The following is a 19,029-nucleotide window of genomic DNA, read 5'->3' as shown; positions in this document are numbered from 1 at the left end:
AGAAGGAACTAGATCTGTCTTTACGCCTTGGTTCTGCTTGAATGAAGATTTAAAGGGATAGTTCACCCAAAAAATGAAAATCATTTGCTCACCCTCAGATCGTTCTAAACATGTATACATTTCTTTGTTGATATTTGTAAGAATGTAAGATCTCATCCCCCATTGACTGCTATAGTAGGGAAAAAAAATACTGTGGGAGTCGATGGGGGATGAGATTTGACATTCTTACAAATATTTTCCTGTGTGTTCAGCAAAACAAAGACATTTATACAGGTTTAGAACAATCCGAGGGGGTGTAAATGATGACCGAATTTTCATTTTTGGGTGAACTGTCCCTTTAAGAAGCCCTAGAAAACATGTTCCCTTCTTAGACAGAGTACTAATTTTACATCTTGCTGCTGTAAAGATTGAACCCTGTCAGAGAGTTTACATTAATGACTGCGGCACTGTGTTTCTGACACTGTTGGGCTTACTGATGAAGGCCGACATGCGCTGCAGATTCTCAGATCACAATACTTTGGCCAATATTATTAAGAGTGCACACAGCTTTAGCTTGCTCCTGCATTCTTTTGTCATCCTAACAAACCACTCCACATACCAGCTCATTTTCATTCTTATATAATATACAGCAAAACAAGACAATTAAATCTTGAGGAAAAAATAAAGGGCAGCTTGCAAGCACTTGCAAGTCTGGAGATCCATGACTGTTAATTAAACACGGAGCGTGTGTCGTTCATGAGCTGAACTTCGCAGAATATATAAAGACTAAAGGTCAGCGCCTCAGGGTGGTGTGCTCAATTCTGGAACAATGGCCAAAACTTGGTTTATGGGACAGGCTTTGGCATTTTGTGTGTGGTTTTGTGCTGTCTGTCATGCCGGTCCCCAGTTTAATCATTTTCCCCAGGAGCCTCAATCTCCAGTCTTCCAGCAAACTGAACAACAGTTTTCTGCGAAGCTTCCACTTCAGAAGCCAGCGGTGCAGTCAGAAGCTCTTGACAAGTGTGCTGTAGCTGATTATGAGCAGATCCAGTGTGGACAACCTGGTATCAGTGGTGCCGAGTGTGACGCTATAAACTGCTGCTTTAATGAACAGCGGTGTTATTATGGGATGTCAGGTAAGTGTGTTAGACCAGTGAAGTGTTTCTTGCCAAGCTGATTCCCTGATAACTTCCTCTGTCTCATTACAGTGACTGTCCAGTGTATGAGAGATGGTCAGTTTGTGTTGGTGGTGGCTAGAGATGTTACTCTGCCTCGTCTGAGTCTGAACACTGTCCGTCTGCTGGGTGGAAATGAAGCATCTTGTGGTCCTGTTGGTTCTACGCCTTCCTTTGCCGTATACCAGTTTCCAGTCACTGCCTGTGGCACCAGCATGATGGTGAGTTTGCTGTTGATGAGTTAGATGTCTGGAACAGATTTGATGTCAAAGGTGTTTTTGCTTGCAGGAGGAAAATGGTTATGTGGTGTATGAGAACGGCATGACTTCCGGGTTTGACGTGGGGATTGGACCTCTTGGCTCCATCACAAGGGACAGTCAATTTGAGTAGGTCATCTGTGTTTTCTCTCAGGACTGTGACTCCTTGAACAGATGTAAGCAGCTCACCGTTTCTTGTCTAGACTTCTCTTCCAGTGTAGATATTCTGCCACTGCTGTGGAAGCTCTGGTTGTGGAGGTCAACACCGTTCCAGCACCTCCGCCTGTAGCTGCTCCTGGACCCCTCAGGGTGGAGCTTAGACTGGCAAATGGCCAATGTGTCACTAAAGGCTGTGCTGAAGGTAGTGATGTGCCAGTCTTCAAAAATGCTTCTCAAGAGTGGTACTTGTAGCAATGGTCTCAAACTCTAGATGGGACAGTAACCGTACGTGTTCCTCCTCAGGAGATGAGGCGTACACGTCCTACTACGGCGAGGATGAGTATCCAGTCACAAAAGTCCTGCGAGAGCCTGTGTATGTTGAGGTGCGCATTTTGGAGAGGACTGACCCCAATCTTGTCCTGCTGTTGGGACACTGTTGGGCGACATCAACCCCTAGTCCTCTCAGTCTACCCCAGTGGGATCTTCTAGTTGATGGGTGAGTAGAATCTCAAGCTTTTGTCCAGATGGTGTGCTGTGAACGAGTCCTGACTGTCACTTCTGTTTTAGATGTCCTTACCAGGATGACCGTTACCTGACCACACTGGTTCCTGTAGTTGGCTTGTCTGGTCTTCAGTTCCCGACCCACTACAAGCGCTTTGTTGTGAAGATGTTCACGTTTGTGGATACATCGTCACTGGCCCCTCTGCAGGACACTGTATGATTTCCTTACAGCCTTTTGTATCCTCTAAATTGCCTCTTTGTATTTGTTGCTAAAGCTGATCCCTTTGTTGGTCAGATCTATATTCACTGTAGTACCTCGGTGTGCCACCCTGCTTCTGGTTCCTGTGAGCAGAGCTGTGCCAGAAAAAGTAGGCGTTTCATTTTGGTTTGTGTACAACAAGACATCAGTTTCATCTTCTGACTCTTGTGTTCCAGGGAGAGCTGTTGCGGGAAAAAGGAGTGAAGAAACTGTGGTTTCCAGTGGAGGCATTCTCTTTACCATGTAAATTTCATGGCTGATTTTAATAAAGTTATTAGACTCTACGTATGTGTGTGATGTCATAGTTTTTAGAAGGTTCTGTCTTGCAGTTTACACTGAGACTAACTGCCGTTTGCATGTTCAGTCCCCCTAAACGCTGTTGTCGTGTTAACGACTGGCCAAAACGCATGAAGTTAATGGCCTTAAGCCCTGCCCAGGGGCCCGTTTCAAGCAGGTTCAACCAACACGGAGTTAAAATGTGAGTTGATTTACACCGAGATGCAAAACTTGAGTTTGGTTTCAGAACCGCTGATATGAGTGAATTCAATCAACTCTGGGTAGGCTTGAGTTAAGTGCGTGCATCACAATTACAAGCCATGAACAATGAAGTTCCGATATTGCTATTCACCATGGCAACTGCACCAAAACGGCAACATGGTGGCAGAAAGTGTTTTGGAGCGAGGCACACTTTCCACTTTTCATACAGTTGATTTACTAATGAGCTGAAAATGACAAGTTAAAATTTATAAATGGATAAATGTCGCAAACTAATTAATCTGTAAATGATTGAAACGATATAAATAAAACAATGATAAAATTCTCATGTTCACACTCCCCATTAGTGCTCTAGTGAGGAGCATGAGATGTCATGGTGTATAGGACACTTGTTAGGGAGTCAGACTCTTATCAGTTTCAGTTTGATCAGCGGTTCAAACCCTGCTCGGAGCAGATTTGGGTAGGAATTTTTGCACGTCTAAATCTATTGTTTATTACCTTATCACTTAATTTCTGCATTTGTCTTACGCACTTTATTTACACACTTAAGTCATGTGAGAACATGTAAGGGAAAGAATCTGCTCTGACGTAGTACACGCACGATGGCTGATGTAAGGATGGATGAGGTATGTTTTGATATATCTCATTCACTGTAAAGAAAAGTTTGAGTAAAAATGCTCAAGGAAATGACAAAATTCCACTCGGGTCCTAAAACTGCTCTCCTGACATCAAAGAACATCCCTATGAATGAATGCAGCCTCTTCACACACAGGATCCTCTATAAAAGCACATATGACATATAAGTCACTGAGATGGTCTCTGTGTGATCAAAATGTGTGCCGTGAATGACTGAGTTACACCACTTGCGCTTTAAGAGGGGAGGAGATGGAAAGAAACTCTGGGTTTACCAAAGAAAACCTGCTCCCGACCAGGTTAGGTTCACAGAGTAAGTTACTAATTCGTAGTTCAAGTTCTCTCTTTTAGAAACGGGCTCGAGTTAGTCTGGGTCTGACATCCCTCACATACTGAAACGGAAAACCCAGTTTCCCATATTTCAGGGTTTTCACTAAACCACCTTTCTGAAACGGGCCCCTGGAAACCACCTCTTATTCTCTGATCTATTATGAATCTATTATTATTACTACTGCCCTATTAATAATAATGCATGTAAAGCTGTTTTGCAACAATAACAAAAATTGTGAAAAGCGCTATATAAATGAAATTGAATTATATTTGGGATTTCTTCTGCTGGATCTTTAGGGGTTTATTGCCCATGTGGCCTTAATCTCAATCTTGTTGATTTTCTTTGAACTCTTTAGATTTTATAGTTGGGGTGGGCCAAGTGTTTACTTTCTTGAGTGTTCTGTTTTTGTTTTTCATCACAAAGCTGCTGCACTGGCTGTGAGCTAATGTTATACTGGCTTAATCAGGATTTAACAATCTGACACCCCGTCTACACCAGACACGATAGCACAAATGCCTTGTTATTAAAGGGGTTGTCGTGTTGCGTTGCAAAATGTAAAATGATAAAGGGTTGTAATGGGTTGTATTGTCTTTCGTTGTGTCGCGTCGCGTCCGTTGCTCGACCTGATTTTGTTGACCTAAGGACAACATTTTTATAAATAAGACCTAAACCCACACCAAAGCCCAACCCTAACCATAACTTACCCCTAAAATCAGAGGGAAATGATAAGTGAGAAACAATGGTCAAGAAGCACCTAATCCTGGTTGGAAGATTAAATTTAAAATAAACTGTAAACTTATTTCTAAAATCTGATTGGTTGATTTAAATGTTGTCCCAGGGTCAACGTCATGTTGCCCTAAGGTCATCAACCACTTGGCAAAAGCAGGAGAGCCGCGTCCGTTGTAGACACGGTGTTACACAAACAGATGTACACTATGATATTAGTATTAGGTTACTGGTTACTGGTTGGTGTTGCCCATGTACAGAAGTTGAACTCTGTCTGTTACTGTGTACTAAAGCTACATTCATTCTATTGCTAATTGTATAATGTACGTTAAGTTTCCTATAGTTTTGTCCCCATGATTTGTTTCGAACTCCATCTGAGGCACAGCAGCACTTCATGATGTCAGTCTGATGACCCAGAAATCCTCTGTGTTCTGCAGTATTATTCATGAGCGCGGAGGCTGTGGGCTTCAGTGATGGACACATGAGTTGGGCTGACTCACTCCAAACAAACACCAGTAACCTTAAAACTACTGCCGAGCAGGAACGTTGTGGAACCAACACGCTTGGACTGATTTCTGCCGGTGTTACGTGTCATCGTTTTCAGTCTTCACTAATTAAAGGGCAGATTACTAGCTGATTGAAGAAAATGCACTGGACTTTGAAGACAGTTTGTCACTGCAGTGGATTAACATAGCGAGGAGACGCTTTACTGCATTCTTCCAGCAGCTCGTCATGAACAGATCTGTCGGTGTATCACAGCTGGCTGTATTTCTGTTCTACATTCTACTTGTACAGGTAGTCTGTTTTTGTGTGTATCCACTGTCAACGTAGCTTTTATCTTGCATTCATGATTGTTATGGATCTAGACATTGGTTGTTTGTACAGGTTCCTTCGGTTGTCTGATTAGGTTACATACATAAGCCAATCAACTGAATGACTCAGTCATAGGTTAAGACTCATTTATTTGTTATAAACGGCTCTTTTGTTTACTTCTTCAAACAGAACACTTTGCATTCTAAAACACACTGTCAATTTTCATATTTAGTTCCTCTGAAAAAAGAACCGCTTAATGAGTTTGACAGGATTTTCATGTTGTGGTAAAGTCTTCCTTGAACAAGTCCTGAATGAATGGTGACTGTAGCTGTATGTGACTCTGAACTCAAAAGCTGCTCATTAGAGGACTGCACGTCTCTTGGCTAAAGTTAGGATCGTCCCCCTCTCGGCCCTTCTTATAGAGATCTGAGAGCCCATGCGCCCTAATTAATGTACAGCAGCTCCTACGTGTAGACGTGAAAGCCTCCCGACAATGGACGGGCGCCAGGTTTGTGTCCAGGGCCCTTCTGTCAGGTCCGGTTCAGTGCACAAAGACAACGGGACAATCTCATTCTGTAGCAAGAACCGCCTTCAGTCTTAATTTCAGCAGTTTTCTGCTGTTTAGAGGATTTCAGTGCTCATGTGAACCATTCAGACATCCATGAACACGAACATAAACGTGCCGTAGTGCGAGATGCACTTATTACTCTCTGTAATTAGTCTCAGCGTCAGACGTCACGCCCAAGGACACAATGCAGTTTCAGCATGCAACTATTTGTCGTATGCAGCTGCAAATATGGGCGGGGGGCAGGATATGAGGAAATTAGCGCAAGAATGGAGGAGGGTCACGACCTGACGAGAGGAAGGTCGCGGTGTGACAAATCCATCTGGTCGCACGTCTTCACGTGATGCGAATTCGCAGGTCAGAGTTCACCAAACTTGAACTTTGGAACGCAGCGGCATGCGCAACTTTGCAGCAGAAGCTTGCGTTTCCGGTCTATCGCATTCGCATGATTGGAAGTCAATGGAGCAAAAAGACAGGTGTACCCGTGCCAAAAGGCACACTTTTCTGGAAACACTTCAGCACGTTCCAAGTCGTCATCTGATTGGTTGAATTTCACAGGATTTCCGTGTCGCGTTCTTTAACGTTCCGCCTGGAAACAACACGAAGCCGTCTGATCTAAGAAGTAAGCTGACGTGTTTACAACGGTTGAAATAAGAATTCATCACGATCGACAAAACGTGTAATTCTTAAAAGTATGCGAGGTTCACGGCATAACCGTATAAACATTGTTGTTGCTGTTAACTTTTGACACGCTCGTGAATGTACACCGGACCAGTCTGTTACTGCGGGGACTTTCCACGCCTCTAAACATGACGCAGCACAAAACGCAACGTGATTGGTTGCTTTACCTGTCAGTCAAATGGCCTCTTAGGTGGGCCTTGGCTAAGAAAGCTGCGAGACTTCGCCGTAATAACCCATCAGAAATCCATGTTGCTCATATTACATTTATACTTTTGGACATTTGCAATTTACAATACATTCAAGCTGTATGTTTTGTCAGTATGTGTGAGTGTTTATGATCATGCACACAAAATAGAAGTGATACATGAGACACGAAACTAGCGCATAATATAAAGATTTGTGTTTGTCATCACACACACATATATTTGATCATAAAATGCCTGATGGATCAATAAAAATAAGGTTTTACAGAGAGACAAGTAGCTTGTCTTCGAACATGTTTCTTTTGAACATATTTACAAATTTACAGATAAACCACCGGGAGACTGATAAACCCCATGCACTGCGCTGTGTTTGACCTTTTCTGTGTTTTTCTGTCTTTCCTATTTGCTCCTGTAAAGCTGCTTTGGAACAATGCACATTGTGAAAAGCGCTATATAAATCAAATAATCAAATAGAATTGAACAAATGGAAAGTCACTTCAATGTGTAAGCTTTTTGTCAATTACCATTACACAGTAATGACTTTAAAGTTTGTTTCAATTCTTTTTTGACAGGTTTCTATCATTCGTGGCAATTCCCACTCTAAAGGTAAATCTATTTGTGATCTTTTTGAGTAATTGTTTTTCTGTCATGGGTTCTCTACGTTACAATATTTTGTTTTAGCTCTACACACATTGACAGCAAAGGTTTAAATTAGTCTGAGTGGACCAGACACTTCAAATCAAAATCTGCTACTAAACATTTTACTTATCAAAGGTGGCTGTTGCTCTATACAGCAGGAAATACGTTGGTAATAATGGATGTAAAAGGTAAAGTCAGCCGTGCATGACCTCGCCAAAATAATCATCCACTTGAAAACACAGAACTGCAATGAAGCTATTCATATTTAAGACTCATTTATTTATTTTTAAATAAATTGCTCCTCTGTCTATGTGATCAAACAGAACACATTGCATTCCTTCAGTTTAATTAAAAACGAAGTCGCCTAATAAAACTAATATAGCAGCCTGTAAATAATTACTTTGTGACTGAGCCACAGGAAAGCTCACATATCGAAAACTGCGAGGTTCCGCTAGTCCTGCACACACACACAGTTGTTGGTTATTGTGTGTCTGGCTGCAGTGATGCTGTTTCACGAGGCGTGGGGTCGCAGTCTGTGCAGTGCCATGCAGCGGCTGGTGGAGGTGGATCAGGAGTATCCTGGAGGTGTGGAGCACATCTACAGTCCCGGATGTGTTCCTCTGCTGCGCTGCTCGGGCTGCTGTAATGATGAGAAACTGGCGTGTTACCCCAGCAGAACACACAACATCACCATTCAGGCAAGATCTCTCTGTAAAGATCACTGTAATGTTTAATCCCAGAAAAAACGTAGACTCATTTGTATCATGTTTGCATTGATGAATGTGAACTATTTCACTATGTCACAAGCACGTGTTTCATTTTGCCATACAGCACATGACTCTGCTGATTAAGATGTATTGAAGTTAAGATGCTGATGCTTGTGTTGTTTGTGTTCAGCTGTTGAGAATAACTCCGGCACACAGAAGCAGAGAATATGTGCTTCTGTCCTTTCAGGAGCATCACACCTGTGAATGCAGGTAGTGTATGACATCACTGACATTTCACAGCTCAACACTTTTCTTCTGCTTTTTGAAATCCATTTATCTTAGCTTACTTTCGGACGTTTAGGCCCAGACGACACCGCTGGAGAACTCAGCCGTGAGTATTCATTCATTCATTCATTCATTTCTAAGGCACAAATAAAATAACTGCTGTTTCCTTTTTTATCAGTAAAATGAGAGGAACGGGTAGGGGTCAACGCAGAAGAAGAAGAAGAAGAAGAAGAGGAGGAGGAGGAGGAGGCCGAACAGCACACTGATGACATGTGTGTCAGTAACTCTCTGCTGCTCTCTAGTGTAGAAACACATTTATCTGTAACAATCAAATGCATGTACAGCGGGTTTGATTTGTCTTTGATTCTTACATTCCATGATGAATAAAAAGTGAGACATTTTCCCCAGATGATAATGAATATTTGAAGCGACAGTAAAACAATCAGTTTTTGAAGGTAAATCCCTCAGCTCTCAGTGATAATAATATATAAACCTGTTAAGAAACAGACCTGCTGTGAACGGTGAGGTTATTTAGTAACCGATATTTCAAGACATTGATTTCTTTGATGTTGTGCTGCTTTTAATGGAAGTTAAATGGAGTGATTTAATGTATGTTTCACACAAATCATCATGTAGTTCACTGTCTCAATTAATAAAGATGTCACAGAACTGAACGTTTTTCTGATTTCAAAAACGTTGTAGTTTTAAGTTTGTGATTTATGATGCTGTGCTTCATCTCAGAGCCATTCGTTTTCGTTGAAGACTGAGAACTTATTTTTGATCGTCTGGGGAAATAAAATAAAAACCCCAAAGATCAATAATAACTCAAGGATGTGGGTTTTTTTTAACTTTTAACATGCAATTTCTCTATACCTTGTTGTTTTTATAAAATGGTGTCTGCATAATATGTACTTATTGTGAACCTGTTGTCTGTTTCTCTACAGATGTTGTCAGGAATATTCTTTTGGTTGTGTTGGAGTGGGAGTGATGGGTCTCTTTTGGGTGTGGAAGAGAAATGTTTTCCAGATCAGCAAACAGGAAAATGCAGTCAGGGAATATCCAGGTCACTTTTTAACAAAATGAATACATAAATAGATAAAAACTAAGAAATGAAGACATTGTTCTTTGCATCACATTTGAAAATATTAATGGTAATGTAGAGAAAGAGTTCAAAAATACAAACTGACAGAAAATAACCTAAAATGTCTGTTTTTAATAAAAGTACAAATTGTAAACAGGCAGTTACTTCTACGCCTTACGGTGGTTTTGTATTTACTGGTTAAATGTTTTCATAAATCAGATGAAAACACTGCAGTGACCCGACATTTGCCGTCAAAGGTGAAATTAAGGACACGCGTGTAGGCCTACATAACTCGAGCAGCTCTCTGACGCCACCCTGCGGCCGAACACGATGTCCTCACGTCTCGCTACAGTCACGTTTTATAGCTTAGTGCTCGGAGCGATAACCAATAGCAGCTTTGATCTTAATAAAAGGGCCCGCCCCTTACATTCATGCGGCCTTGCGCAGACCGATCGGTAAAATACATCCCAGTACCTGCGCATCGCTCTCGCGCTATTGTGATGTCATACATACTGCATACGAGCTGCGCAGCGATTCATGACACCAACGCCATACGGAGGCGCGTTCTGCTCTTCTGGGCCCTCCCCCACGACATGGATAGGCTTGTGGTTCCATATAATGCTCAGTGATTGGACAGTTGCGAAATCTATCCCTTCTAGCCACAACCCTGGAACCGTGACATCAGCGAACAGTGTGGGTAAAACAAGCGCAACGTACATTTAACAGCATAGATATTACATTTTAGATAAACATTAATAACGTAAATATTTACAAAGGCTTCAAGAATTAAAAAACGAAGCGCTCGGCTCAACGAAATGACGGTTGGCCAAAGGCGGGCTCGCGGAAGACGGGTGTGGAATGAATCGTGTTGTGGTCTCGTGTACAGCACCGCGTGACGGGGACGAGCAGCGCTTCTCTGAGCGACGTGACGCACAGACATCAAGGTAAGCGATGCGTAAATCATGTGTTTTTGTGCGTTTTCTTACCGGATGAAGTCACAGCGCGAGCAGCATTACACATTACAGGGCTGTGGGTTCAAGTGTTTGTGTGTTTCTCAGGGTGGCCGTGTTCACACTTGACTTCTTTTTTGAAGCTGCTAGCGTCTGTTTTACATTACAGTCCTATGGAGTAAACCGTGTTTTCAAAAAAGTCCTGAGCGCTTTTTTGAGGTTGAAAAAAGAAACGTCAAGCACCTTTTTCACAGCTAACCAATGACAGAGGAGATACGGCCGATTGCGAACAGCAGAACCATACGTCATGTAGAGCGCTTGCTGTGTTATGAACACCCGTCAGATCTGCTCTCGTGACCGGAGGGGAGAACGGATCTGAAAAGAAGCGCAATTTTACGCTTTCTATCTTAGAAACAACACAATGGTGAAAGTGCAACTTAATGAAAATAAATAACTCGGTCAAATGTGACTTTGTCATTTGTATTTATTATTACAGATTCATCATTTCTGATCCGCTTGAATATGTAAGTGCTCACACCATGAGAAATACGTTTGTAAATGTCATTTGTGATGTAGCTCTTTGCGATCACTCCGTGTCCATAAGGGGGCGCTCCGTTGACTGAACAAGGGATTCAAATATTACTCCATTTATTCCAAGCAAGTGTGAGCAGCTCAGTACAGTGGTTTTTAACTCTTGTGATTTCTATTTGCTGTCATTGTGCGCTGCGGAGCGTGTCCCTAAACATGGCGGCGATTGCCCAGAATGCAATGCACAATGACGTTGATTCCCAAGCTCTATTAGGTCAACCATACGTCACAGAGTGCGCGCGAGTGTTCTTGTAGGATCAAGATGACGTTAAGGTGCGGTTTGTAACAATTTTGCAGTAAAATATCCAAAAACCACTAGGCCAGTGTTATATATTTTGTTCAGCTGAGTACTTACAATATCTCAAATGTTTCCAACTACTACTTGTAAGTCACGGGGCTGTGCAGTCGCCTGTCAATGACGTCATATCCGCGCTCCCCTTTGTTACCGCCTTTATTGACGTAGAAACTGCATGATAACAGTGTTGTGGACGAATGCGGAAGTAGTGTCTAGCGTCTAGCAAGCCACTAGCTTGTTTCGAGCAGTCGCTTATTTATGGACCACAATTATTCACAACAATTATAAAACTTTACCTCATCCGCTGACATGATTTCTCGTTCTCGTCTGATTGATGGCCATGAAGACAACAAATCCCATCATTCCACGCTCCTTCACAGCGTCATCAAGCTACGCCATTGTTGTTGTTTTGATCGTGCGTCCTCTAGCGGCGGTTTTTACAAACTGCACCTTTAAGCCCTTTTGGGTGGGTCAGTGGTAATAAGTCACGTGATCCACCACTTTCATGATGTCATGAGTGTTTGTTTATCAGGCTGGTGAGGGGGACGATGATGAGCAGGAAATTAAAGGATGAAGGACACACGAGAACAATGAGCAAGTTTAAGGACAGACGGATGGACGGATCGGAGTCTGAGAGGGACTCGGGCTTCTCAGGTTTGGACTCTCTCTCTCTCTTTTGTGTTTATGTTGTGTCTCTCATGAAACGGAGCGATGTGAGTCACCGTCTGTCCCGTGTGTTTGTGTCCTGACAGACGCCAGCTCTGAGCATCTGAGTGCAGTTGATCAGACGGACACGGACGACACCTCGTGTTCTGTGGGGTCCGCAGGGGGCGGTTCTAGATCTCAGCCGGCTGCTGTGGTGGGGGGCGGAGCTCTGCAGGGTCTGTCACCCATGATCATCATGAACAATGTTCTTCTGAAACAGGTAAACCACCTCAAAGTGACTCCTTTTGTTTTGTTGCGCCTTTTCTGTTCCTGTGTGTTTGACCCTAAGGCAGGGGTGTCAAACTCGATTTCATCCCGGGCCACATCAGTATTATGTTGCTCTCAAAGGGCCGGTTGTAACTGTAAGACTATATAAATGTATCCACTCTTTTATCACACTGCATAATTACATCTGCATTTAATTACTCATTTTGGTAATAACTCAATTAATACCTAGTTTTGACAGTAAAAGACCAGTAAAATAAAGTGTATTCAAGTGTACAACTATTGTACAGTTTATTTAAAAAAAACAAAAGACATGTTTCTGTATGAACACATAGTCGGTCTGCATAGTGTTTCTTGACAAGCTAACATTTTTAAACGCCTTTCTGGTCAGGGCACACTTGCTCACATATCTTCAGCATACACTGCTTTAAAAATGTACCTTCTGAAAAACACTTGGTAACTCGGGCGATTTCTTCAGCCACAATAAAGCTGGCTTTCACGGCTGCATCATTTTTTGCAGAAGCATTTGCAAACAAATTCTGCCAAAAATGTAAGTTCTTTCAAGTCTTGTACCTTTTGTTGCTTTTCTTGGTGGCTAAGGTTAGCATACTTTGCTCCGTGTTTGGTTTCGAAGTGCCGACGTAAATTGTACTGTATTCTTTGAGCACAGCCACCCCTGTTGAAAAAAAACAGTATATGCTGGATTAGGTATGTTTTGATGCTGGTTGGACAATCTTAAACCAGCTATGGACCAGCACATGACCAGCTAAAGACCAAATAAACCAGCACAAACCAGCATCAAAACATATCAAACCAGCATATGCTGGATTTTTTAACAGGGATGGCCTCCTGGCAAAGACGACACACCGGCTTGTTTCCATTAAGCGCACACATGTATTTGCTTTCCATCCCTCTTGAAATAGCCTCCCCTCTGCATCAATTTGTCTTTGTTTGACATGATGTGTCTAATTAATATGTATATATCATATCACTCACTTATTACACCGCTCGTTGGAATGCTTGATTCTGATTGGCCAGTCGCGACATTTGCAGGTTCGTTATTCCCAGATAACCTCTCAAAACTAATAACACAAGGTAACCCAGACGCAACAAATCATTTTGACAGGTTTTTTTTGACAAATTAAAAATAAATGTCTTTTAATAACATATATGACATTATATTTACAAATTATTAAACCAAATTGAATGTTCGTGACATTTGAACGTTGTTTCTTACTTTAAAACCGAAAGTAAACAGCTTTTCCTGTTAGGTCTGCATTCAGTAAAAATGAGCTAATAAAATATTACAAATTCACATTTCATGTCAAGTTTTTTTCTCATGTGGCAAGTATCCCGTGTAATAAGCGGGATAATGTACAAGCAGCCGGCTGTTATCGCGAAATAAGCCCCTCCAGTGTGAAACAAGAAACAACCTGATCACACTGGAGGGGCTTATTTCTGCGATATATATGGACACTGCCACCTACTGGCTAGATGTCGTCATCGCGCAGGTAATAAAGTTGAGTTGCATTTTCAGGCCGTGGACATAAAATGTATAATAACAATACAATAATTTGTAAGCTCTCGCGGGCCACATAAAATGAGGGGGTGGGCCGGATTTGGCCCGCGGGCCTTGTATTTGACACATGTGCCCTAAGGTAACCTTGATTTTTGCTCTTACATTACATACATACATACAACGACGTTCTCAGTACACATAACAAATAATGACGTCTATAAGGCTCTCATTTTAACGATAGTTATCATTTAACCACATATTAACCGTTGGAAACTAACAAAATGTTTATATGCTCTCCTACTTGTGGCTTTGGATAAAAGCATCTGCCAAATGAACAAATGCAACTATTAAACTTGTCTACACTCACAATGCTGTGACCGCACCACTGAAGTATCACATTGAAACTGTTATGAAGTTCAGAGTCATGAATAATGTTTTAGTTTTGAAATAATGTCATCATGTAAACATCGTATTTCTATCTGGTCTTCTCGTTTTGAGACTCGCTGTCGTGAGGGTCTACAGGTGTGATGTCTGTGATGTTCTTTTGGTCATTTGACATAAAACATCTTCCTGCTTGCTTCAACAATACAAGCTTAGGACACTAGAGATAGTGTGAAAATTCTCTCTGTTTTCTCCGTCACTTGACTGTCAGTATTGAGGTTCAGGATGCTTCTGCTTGTGTTTGACAGACGCGTGTCTCATCATTGACTTGAAACGGATCACGGTTGATCGTGCTCTGAATGCACTGTAAATGTATTCATCACACAGTAAACGAGAGTTTTAGCACACACGGGCTCTCGATCTCTCTCTAGTATCTCGACGAGAACAATGTGAAAGCTCATTCTCACGTATATCTTCATTTAAACGGCTGTGTAAGGCTCGCTGTGAAGATAAAGTAATGTTGTGTTCAGTCAAAGAGCAAATGACGCCATCCACGCGTGCGCACGCATTACTCGTAATTCTAGAGATCCATTTGTCAGCTGTTTACTCTGACCGCACATTTATTTCATATTTATTTGTTATACATACTGTCGTTTTTTCAATAATGCATGCACACTGTATGACATAGCCTAGAAGAGAAATATGAACTGTTAAATTAATCTGTTGATATCTTCAGGATATTTTCACAACTTAACTGCTGATATTATAATGATAAAACTAAGAGCGGTTTTCCACCATCGCGCCGAATCGTTCTCGTTGCTCAATCGTTCCACTCCGTGCCGATCCATGCCAGCCGGTACGTAAATGGTTTCATTTTCCACCGCAGGGCTGATAACGGACATTTTTAGAATGTAAACACAAACGCGTCACGCGCTGCCTCGGTAACACAAGAGACGGAGCTGTAACGCCTCTGCGTGCATTCATTAGCACGATCGAGAACAGTTTGTAATCATGCCGTGTCGAAGCAGGCTCACGTGGAAACATAACTGTAACCGTTTCAGACTGTGCTCAGAACGGCTCGGCGCGATGGTGGAAGAGTGCTCTGAGATGAGCATTTACATTAGCGTGAACTAAAATCTGTCAAATGATCCGAAGCGTGAGTTTTGTGATTCGTTGCACCGCTATCATTGACACAAATCCAGAAGCCGGTGAATTTTGTGTTCGGATGACAATGAACCGTGTGTTACAGATGAAATAATCTTTTGCAGGCTGGAGAGAATCCTGCTTCTTTAAAACCCTGGAGCTTCAGTCCAGCTGCCGAAGTGGTTCAGCAACCTCAGGTCATCTTCCTCCAACCAATGGTCCCCCAAACAACCGCTGCGGTGTCGAAAGGAGCTCCTTCGAAGCGTCGTCGACATAAAAAGTACCTCCCCTTCCTCAAAGCCTACCCCAAAATTGCCCCTCACCCAGGAGACAGTCCACAGACGGGGGGCAGCAGCAGCTCTGCTTCCTCTGTACAGAGTTCATCTTCCTCTCAGTTGGATTGCAGTCAAAAAGACCGTCAGCAGCCCAGCGCATCCTCCATCGGCCTGACCGCCACAACGTTGCCCAACTCTCCTCCTCCATCTGGCCTTCCCCGCAACACTCCCGCTAGTTCAGATGCTAACGGCGCCAGGCAAGCCAGCACGAGACCCCAATCCACAGACGGCCGTCCTGACCCGTCTCCACAGACGCTGGCGGCCAAATCACGGGACGTTTCCTCCAGCGTCATGGACGACAAGTTAAAGCGATTCTGCAACACCTACAATATTCTCAGTAAGTCGGGACTGTTGGACATCACGCTGCGCACCAAAGACTTAATTCGGCAGAATCGACGGACGCAGACGGAGCTGGAGCGGCTGCGCGAGCACACAAACCTGTACATGGAAGCTCTGCAGACGGGAGATTCAGAAATCTGGAGCAAACTTCAGATGAGCGTGCAGGAGGAGAACAGAACCTCATGAGGTCACGCGGATGAGCCGCTGAGAGCACAATGCACCGTCGTCAGATTTTGAAGGTTTTATCTGAATGAATGTACAAGAAACTCAAGTCAAATGGAACAAGTTTCTGTTAATATCGCTTCATAAAATCAGAAAAGTATCACATGTGCATCAGTCCTTCTGACATTATGTGTTGCCTTCGGAGATATCTTCTTATGGCCGAAATGTTAAACAGTATCACGTGTGTTCTTAACAGAGCTGGCAATCCCAGAATGCACTGCAACAAGTTCAGTCATCAACCAATTCAGAAAGCACTATTCATATTGGTGTTTATTGTAGGGCTGTTGGTAGAAGAGCTGATGCCTATGTAGGGTTCCAGACTGGTCACTGGATGGGGTAATGTGTGTGTGTTAATGGCAGACAGCCGGGCTGCTCACAGGGTTCAGGAACCGAGTTAAAAAGGTTTGGCTCATGTTTTTAAAGCACATGATGCCGTAGCGTTTGATCATCCTGCTCCGTGAATTCACCTTTTTTTAATGGCAATGAGAGGCTGACATGTGTCCTGCCTGTCAGAGCAGACGCGAAACGCACTTAAACACCCGTGATGCTGATTTTCTGGAAAATCTCGTGTATGAAGAACATCAGCTGCTCACAAAACAACAAAACACAGGTTCCTTACGCATTCTTACTAGGGCTGTGCAATTAATCGAAAATTAATTGTAATCGTCAATTTTGGCCTTCAGCAATTACAGAAACAAAATAATCGAGGTAAAAACGATTATTGTGCCACATTCCATTTTGAAAGGATCCTCTCTTTTCTCGTGGTATAAATCCACAGCCCACCCCTTTCCTTACAGTGGTTCAGCTGTGCTATTGCTTTACATTTATTTTTCAATTGAATTCACAGTTTAAAAGACAAGTTATTTATTTTCTATGTTGTTTTAAACGTTAATGAGTAATCGTGTTAAATAATCAGGATCTCAATATTGGCCAAAATAATCGTGATTGTTTTTTGTCATAATCGAGCAGCCCTAATTCTTACCATGACGCAAATGCCAAACACATCACATTGGATGCATTAATGCAACAGCTGGTTTTCAGTGATGATTCCATTAAATCATATTTATTTTGTTTTGAGTTATAAATGTGATTAAATGATCAAATAACGATATGAGCATCAATGAGGTAATGGACGTGTGTCTGTGGCAGCTGTCTTTGTGCTCTAGAATGAGAACCCGCTTCACTTTATTCATTCACACGCCTGATTTGTTTGACATCCGTGTTTCCTTGTAATATTTCAGCAGAATGTGATGTGAACTGATCCAGCCACCTGTCACGTGGAGATCATCACTCTCTGTCCAATCAGCTTCTGAATGGTTTGAATGAAGCCCCGCCCCACGATTGGATCTCTTGTTGAATATTGTGTCATACACAATAAAAACATTAAATGACGGACGGTCCATTCATCTGGACTTTAAGCATTCGAGATTTCCAAAAAATAATGCTTTGTAAAACGTGTTTTGTTCTATATATTATGTTTATGGGACGGCCAAAAGACCAACACCAAACGTTTTGTTACCTGAGGATTGAATTATTGTTTCAGATTATGCATGTGAAGTTGAAATGAAAATATTTGTGACATGTTCACTGTACAAAAGGCTTTTTTGTTCTTCCGTCATGTTTTTTTCCGTCATGCATCTAACATCAGATTATTGTTATTACCAATGTTAATCTAGAAAAGAATGCAATGATGACTGCAGGTGTTTGTGTCAATGCTTTGACGTGTCTCTTGTTGTCTCTTTGATTCTGTCCGAATCTTTTACTATGAATGGCCTTGCATTCATGACAGTTTAATGTCTCTGTTGGCATGAGGAAGAAACGAAAGCATTAGAAACATTTTAGAAACATGTTTTTTTACTGTAGTATTTCACATGAAGCAGTGATTTACTGCAGTAAATAAGTTCAGGTTTCTGGTGGATTTTATCTTTTAAATAACATGATGCTGTAGTTACTATAATGACAAATTCTGTCAAAACCACTTCTGTCTCTTTATTTTGTGTCCTTTTAAAGGGCTTCTGCCACATTTCTTATTCTGTATTTCAAAATAACCTGTGATCTTATACAGCAGCATTTATGTTTTTATTTTGCTCTATTTCTATCTCGTCTTTTGTATTAAGAAATAATAATATGCTGTTTTGTCTGTGAACATTGTCGACAAAACATTTACCCTCAGTAATCCTAAACACTGTTTGATAAATTACAGACAGATACAGAGATGATTTGCACATACTTGTAAACAAATGTATAGCGTATAGTATAATGCACTGCAAGTCGCTTTGGATGAAAGTGTCTGCCAGATGCATAAATGTAAATGCAAGGATTGTGTTATATCATGTATGAAGCTCTTAAAATATACCACCATATGACATATGACAGCTCAACACAAGAGAGCAGATATCAGATCTATACACAACCAAAGCTTTGACTAAACATTCACCATCATGTTTATAGTCAGATTCTGGTTTGTTTCTTTTTTCTATTATTTCTCGCGTCTGTCTTCATTTTGTTTACTTTTAGATGTTTTCATGTCATAAAGTCATTTAAAATCTTAATTGTGTTCACGTCTTTGTCAGCTCAAATCTTGTGATCTGTGATTATCTCAATGAAATCTAAAAGATGAATAAAAACAACATAATAATCCAGTCATTTGTGTTGTAAATGAAAACTTGATTATTATTTACTGTAGGGAAACATTTAGAAGAATAAACAGAACATCAGATTACGCAAAAGTAAACTGCACGTAATCATAAATAATCCTATTATTTAAATAATAGGATGTGTTGTTACGCGACGCTGCGCAGACCGTTCAGCGCATCAAAGGTCTGTGCGCATGACATC

At 41.7% G+C, this 19,029-nt stretch overlaps 3 protein-coding genes across 5 annotated transcripts; all 3 read left to right on the top strand.

The window, feature by feature from the left end:
• Positions 1-303: 303 nt before the first annotated feature.
• Positions 304-2,613, top strand: LOC130565643 (zona pellucida sperm-binding protein 4-like). Its single transcript, XM_057352570.1, has 8 exons — positions 304-1,115; positions 1,188-1,375; positions 1,443-1,540; positions 1,615-1,772; positions 1,874-2,066; positions 2,138-2,285; positions 2,367-2,439; positions 2,507-2,613. Exons 1-8 carry the CDS (start codon positions 809-811, stop codon positions 2,575-2,577), a joined length of 1,236 nt encoding a protein of 411 aa, XP_057208553.1. The 5' UTR covers positions 304-808; the 3' UTR covers positions 2,578-2,613.
• A 2,368-nt stretch (positions 2,614-4,981) lies between these two features.
• pgfa (placental growth factor a) lies at positions 4,982-9,578 on the top strand. 2 transcript variants are annotated; one of them, XM_057352573.1, is made up of 7 exons: positions 4,982-5,310; positions 7,350-7,383; positions 7,918-8,114; positions 8,314-8,393; positions 8,485-8,514; positions 8,587-8,680; positions 9,353-9,578. In XM_057352573.1, the coding sequence occupies exons 1-6, from the start codon at positions 5,248-5,250 to the stop codon at positions 8,672-8,674; spliced, it is 492 nt and encodes a 163-aa protein (XP_057208556.1). In that variant the 5' UTR covers positions 4,982-5,247; the 3' UTR covers positions 8,675-8,680; positions 9,353-9,578. The 2 variants fall into 2 exon arrangements, with proteins under 2 accessions (XP_057208556.1, XP_057208555.1); XM_057352572.1 differs by lacking the exon at positions 9,353-9,578 and having other exon boundaries at positions 8,587-9,060.
• Positions 9,579-10,144: 566 nt separating this feature from the next.
• On the top strand, positions 10,145-18,833 carry cipcb (CLOCK-interacting pacemaker b). 2 transcript variants are annotated; one of them, XR_008964399.1, is made up of 5 exons: positions 10,145-10,433; positions 11,855-11,976; positions 12,075-12,247; positions 15,421-16,208; positions 17,433-18,833. XR_008964399.1 is itself a non-coding variant. In XM_057352571.1 (5 exons), exons 2-5 carry the CDS (start codon positions 10,348-10,350, stop codon positions 16,153-16,155), a joined length of 1,116 nt encoding a protein of 371 aa, XP_057208554.1. In that variant the 5' UTR covers positions 10,148-10,182; positions 10,266-10,347; the 3' UTR covers positions 16,156-18,833. The 2 variants fall into 2 exon arrangements, 1 of the variants encoding a protein (XP_057208554.1); XM_057352571.1 differs by having other exon boundaries at positions 10,148-10,182; positions 10,266-10,433; positions 15,421-18,833.
• Positions 18,834-19,029: the final 196 nt, after the last annotated feature.

This window comes from Triplophysa rosa, linkage group LG15 (assembly GCF_024868665.1).
Source record: "Triplophysa rosa linkage group LG15, Trosa_1v2, whole genome shotgun sequence".
Lineage (NCBI taxonomy): Eukaryota > Metazoa > Chordata > Actinopteri > Cypriniformes > Nemacheilidae > Triplophysa > Triplophysa rosa.
This window is presented reverse-complemented; position numbering and strand designations above follow the sequence as displayed.